This window comes from Rattus norvegicus, chromosome 11 (assembly GCF_021556685.1).
Source record: "Rattus norvegicus strain SHRSP/BbbUtx chromosome 11, alternate assembly SHRSP_T2T, whole genome shotgun sequence".
NCBI lineage: Eukaryota > Metazoa > Chordata > Mammalia > Rodentia > Muridae > Rattus > Rattus norvegicus.
The window spans coordinates 49,568,325-49,586,139 of NC_141544.1; the positions used below are offsets into that span (position 1 = coordinate 49,568,325).

A 17,815-nucleotide genomic window follows, 5' to 3' on the forward strand; every position below is an offset into this window, starting at 1 on the left:
GCTTGGCACTGAGCCTCCCGAGGTTAACCGTCTCTGCGTTCTTCCTCTTTCCTCGGGGTTCTGTACTCCAGTGAAGGTTTATTTATTTTCCCTCTCTTCTCAAGCTGAAGTGCCAGTGTGCTCCGAGGTTCACATTCCTGGCTGAGCTTAGTAGAGTTCAGGTTTTGGTCTTAGAAATGGGGAGAACTTTTGGTTGTTGACAGAGGAGAAACAAGTCAGGAGAGTTAGGAAAATTGAAAGGATCCCCTACAGTCCACCCACCCATGGAGTCTTCACTTTGTAAACCATGAGCTCAGATTCTCTTGGGAATGGCCACCTGGCATTGGTCAGTTTGGAAATGTTTGTTCATTTCGAATCATGTTTGAAATAATGACTACCTTTTGTTTTAAGGGGAGAAGGGTGTTTTGTTAGGGAAACAGGGTCAGAGTGCTGCAATGCGAACGCATCACTCTGCTTCTCTGATTTGATAATAGAGTTCTTGGCGTGGCACTGCCAGCTGACCCTTGCTGAACGGCACCCATACAGGCTTTCAGTCCCTCAGGAAAACCCCTCCTGATGGACACAGCTTTTACTGATATCGGAGTAGGTACTAGATTTGAGGATCGAATTTTTATGAGGTTGAGGATGCTGGGGTTCTGGGTCCAGCCAGTGATTCACTCTCTAACCTTGTAGTTCAAAGTGTCTAGAAGTTGGGGGAAAACCAGGGCATCATTAAAAGCAAGATGCAGCTTCTGAAGTCCTGAATAAGGATATGGATTTTTAAAAAAAATCTAGTACTTGAAAACAATTTAGAAGGTCGCTCTGCTCTAAATTTAGTAAGTCCTCAGGAAGGGAGAATATAGGCTGGTTGCGCTGCTCGAGTTCCATTTTCTTTCATCTTATTTTTGCATAAAAGCATATTACCTTGTATTCCCCTGACTGGGTTGTTCCTCCAGACAGCATGGTGTGGCATCCGTGTAAACATTTTAGTTATGCCCAACTTTGAACAATACCACCAAATAAGAGGGAGGGTCTGAACTTGGCCTCCTATAACCTTAAGGACATCTACCAGATACTGTATTTTTTGTCCTAATTTGAATTTGCTTACCCAATTTTTGATCCTGCCAAGAGGAGGTTCAAGCAGCACTGTGTGTTCCTGGAAATGCTGGCCTTATTTTGGACAGTTGTCCCCACCTAATCTATAAACCTATGGGAACTGGTTTGAATGTAGGCACAGGACCTGGGTCTTATGTGAGGCAGCTTTTAATTGAACGGCATTGTTAATGAAGTCTGGGGGTTAAGAGACACTTGTGACTTCAAACCCTGGCTGCAGACCTCCCTGGGATGGAAATGTTCTATGCCATTAATAAACACTGCAAGGGTGTAGGTGGCTTGTAGGTCTCTCTGGGGACTGGCCTGGCATCCCATGATTCTCTCTATGTGCCCAGCATTCTCAGGGTTAGAGAGATGAGTATGTCCTCTACTCTAACCCTTGACTTAGCACTTCCAGAGGACCACTATCTTGGGAATCTCAAGAATCTTGTCAAAATCGTGTGAGCAGAAATAATGAGTAATAAGAAAATGCTGCTATTCTTTTAAACTTGACCACGGTAGACAACAAACAGAGGTTTGCTAAATTAAATCCGTCTCAGGAAGTGGTGGGGGTCTCATCTTCTGTCACACTCTTCACTCTGGAACCCTTTATCAAACACCCCAAAAAATAGGTGTTGGTGCCCTTGTGTTAGAGCAAGCCACTTCTCTAGAATTCTCTTCTCCTTATCATCTCATGAGACTACATCCTGTCTCTCTTGTCACTTATCTTTAGAAACCTTCCCATTGGTTTTTCCTTTCCTCCTACACAAAGGAAGCAAAATCACCTCAGGGAGTGAGATCTTCAGTTGTGGTGGATCGCTCCCCTTAGAAACAAACTACAAAATAGCAGTCTAGACATAGAGATGCTAGCAATAAAGTGTTAATACCAGAATCTTCTCTGAACATAGCCCTTGCAAAGTGACAATGGAAGGCCAAGGGGCTGGTAACGAGGAAAACTTGAAACATTGTATTCTTGTAATGAGGGAAACTTGAAACATTGTATTCTTCTATCATTCTGACCTGTTAGCAAGAGCTTTTGTTGGAGATGTTCCATATTAAGGTTATAAGTTCAGCGATGAAAATAAGCCAGTAGTTGAGAGAGATAAAGTGGGGGGAGGGGTTTGTTATAGCTCCGTGAAGCCCTGCCTTGTTGGTTCAACCATCAGCCGCCACACTCGTGTGTCTGCACACATTATCAGTAAGACACCCTTTCACAGTTGGTATGAAGCATCTCAGGCAACTCATAGCCTTCTGTGTGGAACAAGTTTGACATGACTGCCTACATGGGGGACTCAGGGACTTTCGTGTCCCTGATTTCCATTTGGGTTTACGGCAAAAGGGGATTATCAAGATGACCATTTGATACTTTAGTGACAAACACTCTCGGTGCAGTGTAACTCGATCCTCTTTTTATTGAGTTTCTCCACACATGGCATATTAACTTTATTTTTACTCTAGGCTCTGAGGCAGCCTCTCATTCTTCTCCCATTGGGGACTTATCTGTCCCTCCTTCACACTGCGCTAAGATTTGTCTGAAGCCCTGTTTTAGGCTGGGTGTTGAGGGGTGTGCATCTCAGTAGTACCTGGGATCCAGGGAGCATGTTCCCTTTATCCTTGTGAAGAATCTAGCAAAGTGCCTGGGTTATTTACAAAATTGTGTACAATTGGCTAAGGCAATTTAGGAAGAATATTTTGATGATACTTCATCTGAATTTCTGGGCTCAAGAATCTTTACTGGAAAGACAAATCGTGGGCTGAAAGAGACTTCAGTACTTTTAATTTCTTGTGAGAGGAAATTGAGAACATCAGGTGTGGGGGTCACACCAGGAGATTTCTGGAGAGAAATGATGGACCAGACAGCATCATATCTAGTTGTGCTTGTGGGATCATGGTTAGTTAGGTTATGCATTTAGAAATGAGATCAAGGTTTCCTAAGTACAGAAGCATGGCTTGGGGATATATTGGCATGCTAGGGAAGCTGCTTCAAGGCTTACTCCTTGAAATATATATATAAATAAAACACTGCTCCACCATACTGTCTTGATATTGAAACACAAATACCCCTTGGGTGCCCTTAGACAAACAGTGGCTCGGTTGAAGACCTGATAAATAGAAGGTACAGAATGTTTCCTTCCCAGAGTTCCTTATTTGAAATTCCTTGCACTAAAGGGCAAGGGCCATTGGTCAGAAACTGTGAAACCTCATCGACAGGACCATGCAGAGTCAGACACTGGAGAAATGGAAGCCATTCACCCTGGGTCTCACTCAGTCTGGGCCCCTCATCTACTGTGTTCTACTGCCTCGCCATGCTCTACCTCTACTATAATCTCCTATCTCTGCTTCCAGGCAACATCATTCTCAATTGCAGGGAAAAATCTCAAAGCGCTCTCTCTCTCTCTCTCTCTCTTTTTTTTTTTTTTTTGGCTAAAGCTGTAATTGGTGGCTTTACTGGAACCACTGAAAATCAAACAGAGCAGGCTTGAAAAACCCATGAGAAATTAATTTTCTTTGTCTGCCAATTTTGAGGATTTAGGGGACTTGTTAGGGGGCTGCTTGTGTTCTGTTTCTGACTCTGTGTGATTGAATGCTTTATTGTTCCCCACCCCCCAGGGCTCCAGAAGTCCTGCAGAGCCCACATTGGGCTCCAAATCATAGTAGACAGAGCTGGCTCCTAGGGGACATGTCCTTCTGTGGTTACCGTCCTCGAGCTAACATTTTTTCATGGGGCACAGAGTGGACACAGGCTCCTACCTCTCAGCCTCTTCAGCCTCTGCTCCCTCCGTCTCCTTCGCACCACCAGCAGAAGCACAAAGAGCAGCAGAACCCCGACCAGGATGCAGGAGATGGTCACGAGGATCTTGAGCCCTTCGTTGGTTGTCAGCCCTTCTTCGCTTTGGACAACTGACTTAATGAGTGGAGGGATTGTACCTGAAAGCAGGGCCACGATGTTAGATGGCTATTAATGGCGGCAGCGTGGTGGAGTTTTTAGGGATGATGGGTTACAGAGAGACCGCGCGGTGTGATCCAGGGGTGTCTGTGTGATGAGAAATGAGAGGACCAGCTCCCTGACTCTCTGGGTTGACTTGCTCACTCTCCCTTCCCCCAAACTTCCAACTCACCCTGGCACAGCTTTGTAAAGGACTGCGGTTTGTTTTTTGTTTGTTTGTTTGTTTGTTTTGGCAGTGCACTCTAGGACGCTACCCTCTGACAGTATGGTGCCTGCACTCAGGGCTCACAAAAGCCACCTTAATTCACCTGAACTCCAATGCCCACTTGGCTGTTAACCATGGTGCTTTTGAAAACTGCATATGAAGGGAAGAACAATAGGTTTGTCAACTGGACAGAAGACTCCCTTCCGGGAGGATGTAAGGTACCTCAGCCTAAAGAAGCACAGACCCTTTTTATTTCCTTTTGATTATTCCCTTGACTTCAACCCCAATTTCACAGATGCTTTTAAAATTCCCAGTTTAGGGTAGAAGAGCAAAGGGCAACTTTTCAAGGGGAAGGGTCTATCTAGGTCACTAAACAGCAGAGTTCCTGACAGGGCCTCATTTACCCTGCTCTACAAAACTTAGATTATTTGGAGCGGTAAGAAGAAAAATAGAAGTCGACTGAACTCTTGAGCTGTTAAGATGCTTTCCACCCTGAGGCTGAACATGAGGGTGCAGACATCTGTGATTTGTGGGGCACGCATCTTACCATCAGCCATTACATAAGATGTTCCGTCCATTCCCACTGTCTTTTCTATGCAAACCAGAAAGCCAGGGCTTTAGGAAAACTAATGCGCATATATATATATATATATATATATATATATATATATATGTCATTTTCCCAAAAGAAAAAGCAAAAGGATCTTATTTAGTAGCTGGAGCCGTGAAAATGCAACCCCTGGCCCTCTCTGACGTCTGCTGGAGCCGAGCAGAATCTTCTTTTAATATCACAGCACCTCTGGCAGCAAACCCAAGCCTACAAATACCCAGACTCCAAGAAAGAGTCACAGAATTGGTGACTGAGGCTGGTCTGTGAACAGGGTGCCATAAGGACACACAGAAAATTTTGGTGAAGGAAATAGGGGTGACTCAGATAAAGAGGTAGGAGAGATGGGAATCTAAGTGATGTGAATATCAGGGTGATTTTGTTTCAACGTTTGTTTTTCTTATTGTGAGAACAAGTGAGTATAGCCGAAGAGATACTAAAGGTATATAGCCATGCTACCTTTTAGATATATCTCCCTTTTCCAAGATAATATATAAAAGTATATACTCTTAGATCTTCGTGCCATGAAATTATTTCAGATTTCAGGGAAGAGACTGCCCCTCACACACATACCTTTCTAATTTGGTTCTGAGTGAATGAGAAAACATTGTCAATGTCTCAGAAGCTGAACATTTAAAGTCTGAAAACGTATTTGGGACATGAACAGGTGTCAACATGCCGCCCATGTGTGGCAAGCTCTCTGGCATCCACCTGTACAGGCCTTGGGCCAGAGTGTGGGTGTCCAAAGGGATATGTGTACTAACTGGGCATGTGCTTCTAGGGGGCTTGGGTGAAGCATTTAAATGCACTTTGTAGAAGCCATGGTCTTAGAACTTCATTTTGTAAGAACAGACAATTAGGCACCATTGTGGGAAAGCCTTAGATGCTCTGCTTGTGCGTGCTCCCTAGGACAAAGACTTCTCTAGATAAAGTCATACACACAAAACAGAGAGAGGCTGTGTAAGAGGGGGCCTGGGTCCTTGAAGGGGAGAGGCAGCTGTTCAAGGAGCCAGGGCTGTACAACAGCCCATTGGGTAGAGCCCGACACCACAAGGACTTCTCTTAGAGGTCCTTCTGGAAGCTTAGAACTTGGCTGCAGAGGCAAGAGGAATCTGATCCTATCTGAGATAGGCTTTAGAAGCAATGACTGTGGGCAAGAGATGGGAGCCAGAAGGATCAGCACAGTATGCAGAGAGAAAGCACAACTCGGAGTCTACTTGGGAGCATAGTCCCTTCGGAGCAGTGGGGAATGGACAAAAGGCTGAGAGAGGAACTTGTCCACAGCTCCAAACAGCCTGATGAGTCACCGTTGGTGCTCAGAACTCAGAGCCTATGGTTGTCTTTAGGGCTACAGGAACCAGCATGGATATGCTACAAAGCAAGATCCATCGACTGATTGTAAGAGATGCTGCGTCAGCTTCACTGAGCTGGGTGTTGTTCAGGTATCCAGAACTTAACAAAGGTCAAGGAAGAGACTCTGTAGCTTTTAGGATGTACGTAAGTGTGAGCACAGGCCCATAGTGACCCATCCACCATTCTATTCCCCTCCATGCCCCTGCTTTGTCTAACCTAACTTCCTTTGCCATGGAAAACTGTTGTGCACATGCATTTTAAGGGTGTGATGAGAGCAAAAAGAAAGTTGTGTGGATTGGGATGGATGGGGAAGGGGTGGGAGACAACAAAAGCAGTGTTAGCTCACAGTCATCCGCAAAGCAACTGAACCATGAGGCAGAGTCCTTCAGCCCTGAGAGAAGCCACTCCTACACTAAGGCTCTGCAAGGAGTTCCCCTTAGTCCCTTCGCTCTAGACGTCTACACAGTGATAATCATCTCTGTACAATGGACTAGGAAGCCCGCAGAGCGGGGAATCAAATGGCCCAAACCCTAATGGGTTATGGGGCACTTCTCACTCTGTGGTAATGACAAGCGTCTCACAGGAGAGTGAATAGCATACATGCGTACAATTCCCGAGCCGCAGAGAGAAAAGCCATAAAGCCTTGAGCTTACTGCCATCGTAGTTCAGCGTGGCAAAGTTGGCTTGCTTCTCTGCGCAGCCGGCGCTGTTGCACACTCGCATCTGCAGTTCATACCATGTGGCTTCTTGGAGGTCATACAGAATGTAAGACTTGGAAAGGGAGGTCCGCTGAGCTGTGGTCCAGACCGTGGTCCCGAAGGGTCTGTACTCAAGAGTGAATGAGGTGATTGGACAGCCGCCGTCGTTCCAGCCAATCAGATTCAGCCTCACTCGGGTGGTATTGATGCTGGCGAAGAGCTCCTGCTCCTTGGAGAACTGGGGTTCTGTGGGAGATAACAGTGTCATTCATGGGTACCATAGCTGGTTCAGGTGTCTTTCCCCAGCTACTGTCGCTGTCTAGCTTTGCTCCGGCCAATCTGGATCACCAGACGCTCATAGCATGAACAAAGCCTTGGGAACCAATACGTTTTCCTGACCACGAGGACTAGAGCCAGAGTGGAGGTTGGAATGATACAAGATATGTTTTTACGCAGCGTAGAGTTCTCTGAAGAACAGCTCTGCTTTCTTATGTGGAGTCCTTCAGTGGTTCACACACTGCAGTGTATGGAGCTCAATAATTTCCCTTCCCATGTAGATATAGAATGGGGTTTGGGAAGTATCGTAGCTCTCCTCTATGATCCAAACCCTTAGTTCAGTGGCCTCTGACATAGTGGGTATTATTCCGCACAGACAAAACTCTCATCCCCAGAATCCTTATCTTGTTAACCAAAACTCAGGTGCTAGACTCAAATATCATCTCTGTCTCCTGCCATCTGGTTCTCCTTCCCTGGAGAGCTCATCAGATCTCTCTTCTCCTTGCTACACAGACAGAGGGAGTGCCCTATCTTTATTAGACAGTGTCTTCTTCCTGCCGCTCCCAGCTGCCTTCCACCTCTGGGAGCCACTTCCTTGGGCTTTATCTCCCAACTTCTATTTTATTTCAGATAAAAAGTCAATCCATTAGGAAGTGTTAACCTATTAGCCCAATCGTTTCCAGCCTGAAAACCTATGAGGACAGGTGCCCCATTTCATGGCTGCCCAGCCTTGCCACTCTTATTGACACCCTTCCAAGGGCTTTCTTCTCTGAACTGTAAGTCAAAGAATGAGATGGGGAACTGGAAGGTTCTGTGGTCAGTCTCAGTTCAGGAACAGGAGCGCTCAGACACACAAAATCACTCATACATTCACTTAGTCTTTCATGGTCCCACCCCTTCACATGAGAAGACAAGGGGGAAGGAAATGGCAGAAATCCTCACCTTTCCCCAGAGTTTTGGCTTCTATGATTTCACTTATGCGTCCGGGTCCCACTCCATTTTGGGCAGTAAGGGTGAACTTATACCATGTCCCACACTTTAGGTTTTCCAAGCGGTAGGAACGCTCGCTGGGGCTGATGGGAAAGCTCCCCCACTGCTCACTGTTGTCCTCGGAATATTGCAGGATGTAGCCTGTAATGACCAGATGTTCTGGTGAGCTTTCTCTGAAGAGGTGACAGGATGAGCTCTGTAATTCTGGGTGTCTTTAGAAAAGAATAACTCTAATTCTTCCTGATTCTGGAAGTTTCTCTCAGGTTGGGGTAAGGGGTGGAGTAAAGTGGTTAGTGAGTCACTTCAGCCACACAAGACTTTACTACTATGGTTACATTGTTGCAAGTGCATGGAAAGAAAGCCATACCTCTTCCCATGTTGGACTTGATGAGTAACAAGCTGTCAAGTATCTGCCTCTCACAGGATATGTGTGAATCTGAGTGTATACACTGAAAGGGGCTACCTTGACAACGAGGACAGGAGTAAGTCTAGGAGCCTTTGTCATTACCTCCTTTCTACATGCAATGTGGGGGAGGGGGTCATTTGCAATCACAAGGATCCAAGTCCTGCAGCCATCCCAACACCTCTACAGCAACATGGCTTCTCCTCAGGGTGAATGGTTTGCTTGACCCTTCATTTCTCATCTCTCCTTATAGTCATTCTCTTTTTGGTGTCTACTACTGCTGACCACTGAACATGTCAGGCACTGCCTCGAGCACTTTGCTTAAGTCACGTCACACAGACGGTGCTCTGATTCCACAGTATGGATGACAACAGGGCTTTAGAAGGATGGGCATCGAGGAAGATGCGAACCACCTCAGTCTACAGTTACCCACTCCTTGCCCTGGTGTCCTTGAAACGGACTCTTACGATTCTCATCACTGATGCCTGCAGTCATGTTTCTGGGGTCAGATGTGTCCCCTCTGCTCTGCTCTTGTTTCCTAGATGGTCATCATGTGACTTGTGCATGGGGTCAGGAACCCTGGAGACTAATACTGTCTACTTCTCCCCAGGGAACTCCTCTTTTAACACACACAGAACACTACTCATCTGCTGTGAGGCAGAGGCTCCATGTCCCCAGCCAGTGCCAATCAGATTCCCCAGGTCCCTCCCTGGGGTCTGTGTCACTGGCTGCTGCTTCTGCCCATGCTGTTATCAGTATCCTCCACACTCTTGCTCTCTCTGGCTCTCTGAGCCACAGAACCCATACTTCCTGGACCTCTCATGGCTGCCTTTGTGTTACTGTGCGCCCCCAGGATCAGCCAGTGTCTGAGAGGAACTGCTCTCAGACGCCAGCCTCCATTCCAGCTCATTTGGGGACTATGCTTTGCTCTTCCTACTGCAGAGGCCACCTCAGTAACTAAGTGATCTGGCCCCTGGTTTCTGTTCCCCAGTGCTGCTGGATCTTGTGGCATCAACATCCGTCAGTATAGGTGCCTGATTTATGATGCCCTCCAATGCTTTGGGCACCACGAATATTTCGGGGACTTGGAAACTCTTCATCAGCCTAATTAGCTTCACTTCCAAGACCTTCTATGCTGGTGCTACCCAGGCCTCTCCCGAAATGAGACTAACAAAAATCAAACTATTTGGACTCTAGATCCCTTGAGACCCATTTATTTTCACTAAGAATTTTTTTTTCTCTCTTCCTCGTGTGAGGCCATTTGAAGCAGGAGTCCAGTTGCCCTCCATACTGCACTCACTTGTCATAAACTTTGGTACCCTGTGATGCTCTCTCCTCTCCCCAGCTGTCCAACATCCCTTCTGATTGCTATAATAATTGTGACCATCACAGTTTTGTGCTGTGTAGTATCTGCAGCTGGGTCCGGGTGGCTTCTTGGCAGCAGTGATTTTGTTCGTCTGCTAATGAGTCCCTGTGCCGTGCACATGGCAGCCATTTCAAAGCTGTCCCACGCTCCTCAAACCCACAGACACAGCCTTACCCCTAATCATCAGCTATTTTTATAAAGTAACCTCACCTTTTTTCTTTCTGATGAAAAAAAAGGAAGAGTCTCCCTCCAGCCAGCACCAACAACTAGACCTAGAAGAGAGCCAAGCTCTGGCTTGTTGCAGTGTGATTTCTGGGGAATGCAACTGCTCTCAGAGTGGATGCACTGCTGAGAATAAAGCTAAAGGACATGGGACGCCATGCTCCCAGAAGCTAGGAGCTGGCTGGGTGCTCCATGGCTCTACCCGACAATGTCTGAGTTTCTTCAGCTGTCTCCCCATCTTTCTCCTCTCCTTTTGCCCTTGGAGTCCAAGCCCTTTCCTCTCACCTGCTCCATGGCCTCTGTAGTGTCTTGGCACTTGTTCTTGGCCACCTCTGCCATCTTTCTCTGCACAAAGGGCCTTTCCTTGTTCTATGGATCACTAAGATGGTGCCCTTGCCCCACCCATGACAGGATGACCAAGATAGCTCTTTGCTTCAGCATCCGTCTCCCTCAGACCCTGCTACAGTGCTCTAAATCCAAAGTCTTCTTGCAGAAGGGTCATTTCCACTTTGAACAGCCTGTGCCTTGAGTTATGTGTGAGGACAGTAACTGGTGAGTTGAAGGGCTGGTATGGCGCTGACAGAGTCTGGGAGAGAATTACACCTGGCAGTTATAAGGCACGGTGTGACGTGCTTATTACAACTTAACGACTTTCTTACATGATTCTGGGCAACTGAAAAGGAGGAATGGACCATAGGTTGCTAAAGTTGGAAACCAGCAAGACAAGTGCGACTTCTAGTGAGGAAAACTAGGTGGTGTGGAGCGGCTTAAGTGTAGACTGAAAATTTCTAGAGAAGTAGGAACTCAGTTCTCCTCACCTCGCCTCTCCTTTCTTCTCCCTCTCCACTCCCCTCCTTTCCTTTTCCCTTTCTTTCCCCTCCTTCCCTTCCCTCTTAGCATTTCCCCTTTTCCTTTGTTTGTTCACAGCTCACTTCTGTCTGAATGTCCTGAGTTTCAAAGAACATCATACAAACAGACTCATGCTCCCTGTGCATAAGTAGATAATAGGGAAATGAATTTTCTTGGGGGAGAATAAGTTATCATACAACAGTTACTTGGTGAAGATGTCCCTTTTTGGTCAGTGGACAGTTCCACAGATGTGACTGTGACCGACCCTTCTCGTTTACCTCTGATGGAGCTGCCCCCATTGTCTCCAGGAAGCCAGGAAAGGGTGATGGAGGAGGATGTCGTCTTGGATACGGTGAGCCGAGGCTGATCTGGTGGAACTAGAGAGGAAATGGTTTGTAGAAAACAAGAATTAGTTTCTCATGTCTTCAATCCTCAGTAACAGTCATTTACTAAATCATTTGTAACAGCCAATGATTAAATACGTGGTTTAAAGTTGCCAAAATAGGCAATTCATTTATGTCAAAGTGTCTGTATCATTGATGTCCCAGGCTAGGAAGACAGAGCATAGTGAATCTATGATTTAAGGAAAAGTCAATCACTACCTTGATTTACATCTAATTCATTTCTTCACTTTCCCTTGGATTCCTGAGTTGTTCATTGTAAATTTAAATTTTTAAACTTACTAAGGACACAGGCACTAATTTACTCTGAACTCTAGCCAGGAAATTAAGTGGAATTCCCACTTAGCTGTTTTGACTTTCCCCAAGGAAAAGAAAAGGTGCAGTTAGTAGAAAGAATAATTACTACAAGGCACGATACATAGACACACACACAAGCACACACACACACACACACACACACACATGTACATATCCATATGTGCACATAAACATACACAACCACACAGACATACATTTATGCAGACAAATGCACACACTGGCACACACAGAGCTACATACATGTACAACCACAGGTGTAAACACATGCATATGACATAGACAAAGGCTCTGAAAACCAAGGCTGTAACAGTGTTTGTGGCAATGCGTACCCAACCCTACGCAGGGACTGAGGGACACACATTGCTAAATAAATCCACAATCGGCTCATTTCTGATTCAGAGAGCACAGCATATAAAACACTCCCTCTTCCTGTGAGTGAAGCCTGAGATGTTAACCCAAAGGCCTGAAACACTGACCCATCTGCTTAGAAAAATAATTTAATGGTAGCTTTAACAATTCCCTGGAACTCTCCTGACTTCAATTAACTCAAAACCCCAAATTGATTTCACAGTATTTTTGGAACATAATTTGGTGTTGTCCCTCCCTCTTGCATCTCACCCAGAAGAGTATTGATGGTATTTTCATTTGCTGTGATCTATTAACATGGCAACACCAGAATCCAAAGAAGCATTTGAATTTTTCTCTAATAAAATATCCCTCCGGCAACCTAATCTGAACCCAGTCAGTACCCATGTAGGTTTTGTACACTAATTTAATATACTTTGAAGAGTGTTGTGTATGGCAATAAATTACTAAGTACCTTGCATCAGATATGAAGGATAACAATGCGCTTAGAGTTTTAATCAGCTTTAATCTATGTCCAGCCGGACCCTAAGCCTCTTGTCACGCCATTTAACTTTGTAGCTGATACAAGGTATTTCATTGTTTATTGATTTGATTAGAAGACATAAATGATAACACTCAGAGAGTTACTTTCTGACAATGGGTACTGGTTACACACGTGTGTAAACTATGTCTGAGTTGATCAAGGATAACTTTTTCAGAGGTGCTCATGTACAGAGATAACAGACTAGACATCCTATGTGTAAGAAAAAAATTAATGTGTCCTTTGATTGGTTCAGTTTATATTTTCCAAAATGATGACAGCAGCTTTTTATTTTTTTGAGCTTGACTTTTCTGTCTGCATGTAAGGTACACGTACTTAAAGATCATTTAAGAGGCCCCCGGATTTGTACCTTGTACTTGCAAATTTAATATGATCTCATCTGATCCCCAGTTGTTATTGGCAACACAGCTGTAGTAGCCAGAGTCCTCGGCCTTCACCGTGCGAATAACGAAACTCCCATTGCTGAAGATGCTTCTGCGGCCATCAATCGTCACCAGGCTGGGCGTCCCGTTACTGCCTCACAGGAAGAAAAATGCACAGATTAGAGAAATTACAACCACATTAGCTGAGGTCAGCAAGAAGTATCAAGCCTTTCTCTGGAGCAAACGGTAAATTGCAACCTTAATTATTTTTGCATTATAAAATAACTGTGCTGTGATTATGTGACCAGACTACTGACTGGCAGAGATTAAAAGAAAAATTATCATGCGAGAGTAGATCTGTGTCAATGGCTAAGTATCTAGTTCCATTAGTGGCCAAAACCCAGTGACAATTGTCAAATCTAACATGTCTCTCTCTTCCCTCCCCCACTCTGGCTCCCGAGATTTCCTCCCTGTGGCAACTGTGAGAAACTCTTGATGGCAGAGGGGCCAGATTGACAAAATCGTGCACATCAAACTAGATTTTGTGATCGCTTGTAGACTTGAAATCAATTTAAAAACCATGACTCTTAATGAGCTTGACATGTACTGGACAAGATGGCATCTCGAGGGAGCACAGAGCTGACCCTCCTGCGAAGAGGCGGCTGTCGTCATGACCTCTGGAGTCCCTTCTAGGTAAGGCAGAGTGCCAGCCTGACCCAGGGAGCTTATGAATTTGCTTTGGATTAACCAACTTAAAATGCAATGAGAAAATTGCTCACTGGGTCCAACCCATTATTTCAATCATTTATGCTTGTGAGTGCTTTTGTTTGGAAATAGGCACCGTTATTTTAAATCTCCATGCCTATTAGTGGATGTTCGGCCTCTATTTATATCTTAATTTCTTCCTCTGCATAGAGATAAAGCATGATAAAGCACGTGGACAGGACTCATCATGCCCTCTCTCCATTCTCTCTTGGATTTATTATTATAGTAATCCCTACTGAACACGGAGAACCAGATTTTCCACAGGGCAAGTCCTAATGCGTTTCATTTCTTTATCTCTAGACAGGGTCTTGCTATGTAGCCCAGGAGGCTGACCTCAAAACTGGCAGTATTTCCGCTCTAGCCTCTCCCATGCTGGATCTACTTGGAACTGTGTTCTCTCACTTGACTTTAGTTCTGTGTGTGTGTGGGGTGTACATGGGGGCAAAAGGCTTTGGATCCCTGTGGAGCTGGAGTTACAGGCAGTTATGAGGCACTGGACAGTACCTCAGGTCCCTTGCAAGGTCAGCACTGAGCTATCTTTGCAATCCCTGAATTCCATTGCTTAAATGAGTTCCTGGGGCTCGTGCCTTGGGTTAGATTGTCCATTATCTCAAAAGTAGAGAGGACTAGGAAACCTCCTGGTAACTTGGGTTCCTAGTCTCCATTCGCCTGTACTGTAGAGCGAACACCCACAGTGATGCTTTGATGGGCTCGCTCCTTTCCTTACAAGTGTTTCCCTATGTCAGGGTCTGGATTGATAGGAGACTGGTACATATGGTTGATCAAAACCACATGCTTTGAGGCAATTTCTCGTGATACAGTTGGAATGCTCAAAGGTAGGTATGGGCTGCCCTTTCTGCCTTGTTTCAGCAGAGCACTAGGGTTTCTTCAGTTCCATTATCATTCGTGAAGTAGGTGTTGGAAAGTAGCTCGATTGGTAGAGTGTTTGCCTGGCCCACGTGGAGTGCCAGGCTTGATGGCATACGCCTGTTACCTCAACAAAAGGAAAATGGAGGTAGGGGGACAGAAATTTAAGGTCATCCTTAATTATACCATGAGTTTGGGTCTAGCATGGTCTACAAGAAACACAAGGCTGCTTGACATGTTGGCTAAGGGTTCGCTAAGAGGCACACATTGGGTTGCTGGTTACCTATCCTTCATCCATTTTACGGCAGGTGATGGGTCTCCAACAGCTTTACACGGCAAGACGATGTCCTTCATCCACGGAGTAGTCACTGTCCCACTGAACGTGAGGATCCGTGCAGGAGCTACAACGTCAAAGAGAAGACTGTTTACACAGAGCCAAGGTGACCTCCCCAACAAAGCGGCCCCCAGAGCCAGTTAACACTGCAGCTGTCAGTGCCGTTCTCTGGTATCTGCCTTATAAGAGATTTGCCTTGTAAGGACAAGCTCATGTCCGAAAGTCCCTATGGCAGCCTCTTTTTCTTCTACTAACCAAAATACAAGCAATATCTTAAATACCCGGCATTCCACGGGCCAGGCAACTCCAAGCTGTGTTTCCTCTATGAGCGCGATTTTTTTTCAAAGCACTTTATGAAGCGATTTGTCTTGGCCCCCAAACTGCATGCTAAAATATACTTTTAATATCTGAGAGAATAGACCGCATAAAACATAAAGTCCAACAACCAGAAGAAGTTAGTCTGGAAAAAGCTATTTACCAGCTGTGTGATACTTTGCCTGATTCTCCATACAGTTTCATCTTTATATGCATTAAGGAAAGGGGACAGTTCGGTGTGGCCATTTGGCTCAGGACAGTGATTCACCCAACACAACAGTGATTATCAGGACTGGTAGATACCAGACCATAGTTCTTCCAAGAAAAACAACTCCCACCTGTGCCATCTACTAGGCACCACTTCCTGATACACAAACCCCCAAGGCAGAGGCTGCCCTTCTTCATTTGAACCAGCAGGCTTGGGGATGTATTGAAGGCTGAGGATGCAGAAAGGAGGGGCAGGTTCTCCTTGTAGGAGCTTAGCCTGGCTGGATCCGGGTGCAGAGAGCACAAGGAGGGAGCCCCTATTTGACTCTGGAACCACACAAAGAGGACTACAACTTCTGGGACCCCTGCATGGTTCAGAGCTTGGGAGTTTATGCTGGCAAAAGGAGAAGTCAGGTAAGCCTTGCTGTTACAATGCCTTGCTGCCAAAATTTAGGAAGATCTGATTCCCATGGTCAACCCATTCTGAGCTAAGTATCTGAGGTATAGTGCTTAATGTATAACAGGCATTTAAATAATTATGTATTCATTTAGTGGTGCATGGGATCAAGTGCAGGGTCTCCAGCATACTAGGCCTCACCACTGAGCAGCATGCTGGTGCTCCTGTGACATATGAAATAATCACAATACGATCTCTCCCGATAGGTCCCATCCTGTGGAAGGAGCCTGTTTTCAGCTAAGCCTGTCTGACAGTGTAGGATCATTGCTACTTCACTCTGGCTGTCAGAGACAGGAGGTGCCTGCAGGAATCCTGCCCATCCTATGTGTTTAGTTGTAGTTCCTCATTTATCCCATAGGGCAGACTTTATAGCCCATGTTTTCCCCAGATTCCACTGTTCTCTTAGTATGAGGAAGTACATGGATATCATGGTTAAGGAGTGCAGTACACAAGAACCCCTCCAGTTGTGTGGCTATCATGGCTAAAGAGTACGGTACCCAAGAACTCTGATTTACCTTTTTAAACTGATGTTTTACCTTCCTGTTCTTGAAACTATAACATTTTCTCCTTTCCTCACCATTTTAAGCTGCCCGGCTTTCAAGAGTCAGGAGGCATTGCCTGGTAGAACTGGAATTGTGATTCACAGAAACAGGTTCATTGCGAGTTCTGATCTAGTTGGACTTTGGAAACAGTTATTGACAGCAATCACCAGTAAGAACACCGTGGCCGTGCCTACTTCTGAAGGGCCTATCTACTGTCACAGTGGGGTGACAGATTTATGCACAGGGATCCATCGTTGCTTGCTGACTCTGAGTCTCACTGCTACTTAAGGGTTTTTGTGCCATTCTACAAATGAACCATGTGGTGATTTGTATGAGAAATGTTGCTCACAGACTTGATTTGAAAGTTTGGTCTCCAGTTGGAAGTGCTGTTTGGGGGAATTTATCAGACTCTTGGGAAGTGGGGCCTTGTTGGAGGAAGGACACCACTGGGGTGGGTTTTGAGGGTTCATAGCCTCACCCCACTTCCAGTTCAGCCCTGTTCATGTTTGTGGTTTGATCTGGGATCTCAGTTTTCTGCTCTGGCTGCATACTGCGAAAAGTCTCCACTCTTATAGTCAGTCTGTCTGTTCTCTCTCTCTCTCTCTCTCTCTCTCTCTCTCTCTCTCTTTCTCTCTCTCTCTCTCTGGAATTATAAGCCAAAATAAACTCTTCTTCCATAAACTGCTTGGTCATTGTGTTTTTTCATAGCAATGAAAACTAGCTACTTCAAGAACTAATGATTTTCTTACATTTGTATCATTTTAAATCCCATACCCTGTGAGTTAGGTATGCTTCTTTAATAAGTATGAACCTAATTTGGACTGAAGAAGAGCTTCCTTGGGAAAATGGCAGGTCATAAGTTTCACTAATTCTTCCAAATATGTTTAGTGGTGTAGCCATCAGCCCTTACTTAGTACTGCATTCACCACTAGGGAAGCCTCCTTCATGGTTGGTAAAAAGAGCCCGGCCTGACCAGCCGACACATGAAGCCCACAAGCTTCCTTTCAGATAAAGCAGAGGTCTAATGATCACTGAGCTGTGGGTGGCCGTAGGCTCCTCCACTGAGGCTCACGTGGCCTGTGTACCTTTAGCCAGAGGCTCCACGGTGATGATCTCACTGCTGTTGCCTCTTCCGGCGGAAGTCACTGCCACCACCCAGACGCTATACTGTCGATTCCGACTCAGGTTAGGAATTCTGTAGGAAAATGAGTCAGGGGAGGCTTCAAACTCGCTGATGACCTGTGAGGAGAGAAATGATCCATCATTCATGGAAGCAAGTGGCACTATGGCTTCTTAAAAGAATGTTTACTAACATATTACCGATCAAACCAGATGAAGCCCGTGTCACCAGGG

The 17,815-nt window shown here is 45.5% G+C and overlaps 1 protein-coding gene across 7 annotated transcripts in view; it reads right to left on the reverse strand.

The window, feature by feature from the left end:
• Dscam (DS cell adhesion molecule) overlaps positions 1-17,815 on the reverse strand; it is a 578,367-nt gene that overhangs the window by 50,099 nt on the left and 510,453 nt on the right. For all 7 annotated transcript variants that reach the window (XM_087575369.1, XM_087575370.1, XM_087575373.1 and 4 more), the window contains 7 exon segments: positions 17,548-17,701; positions 14,891-15,008; positions 12,963-13,126; positions 11,266-11,364; positions 8,100-8,288; positions 6,837-7,127; positions 3,823-3,999 (listed from right to left, as the gene is read on the reverse strand). In XM_087575369.1, the coding sequence (XP_087431495.1) occupies positions 3,823-3,999; positions 6,837-7,127; positions 8,100-8,288; positions 11,266-11,364; positions 12,963-13,126; positions 14,891-15,008; positions 17,548-17,701 (1,192 nt within the window).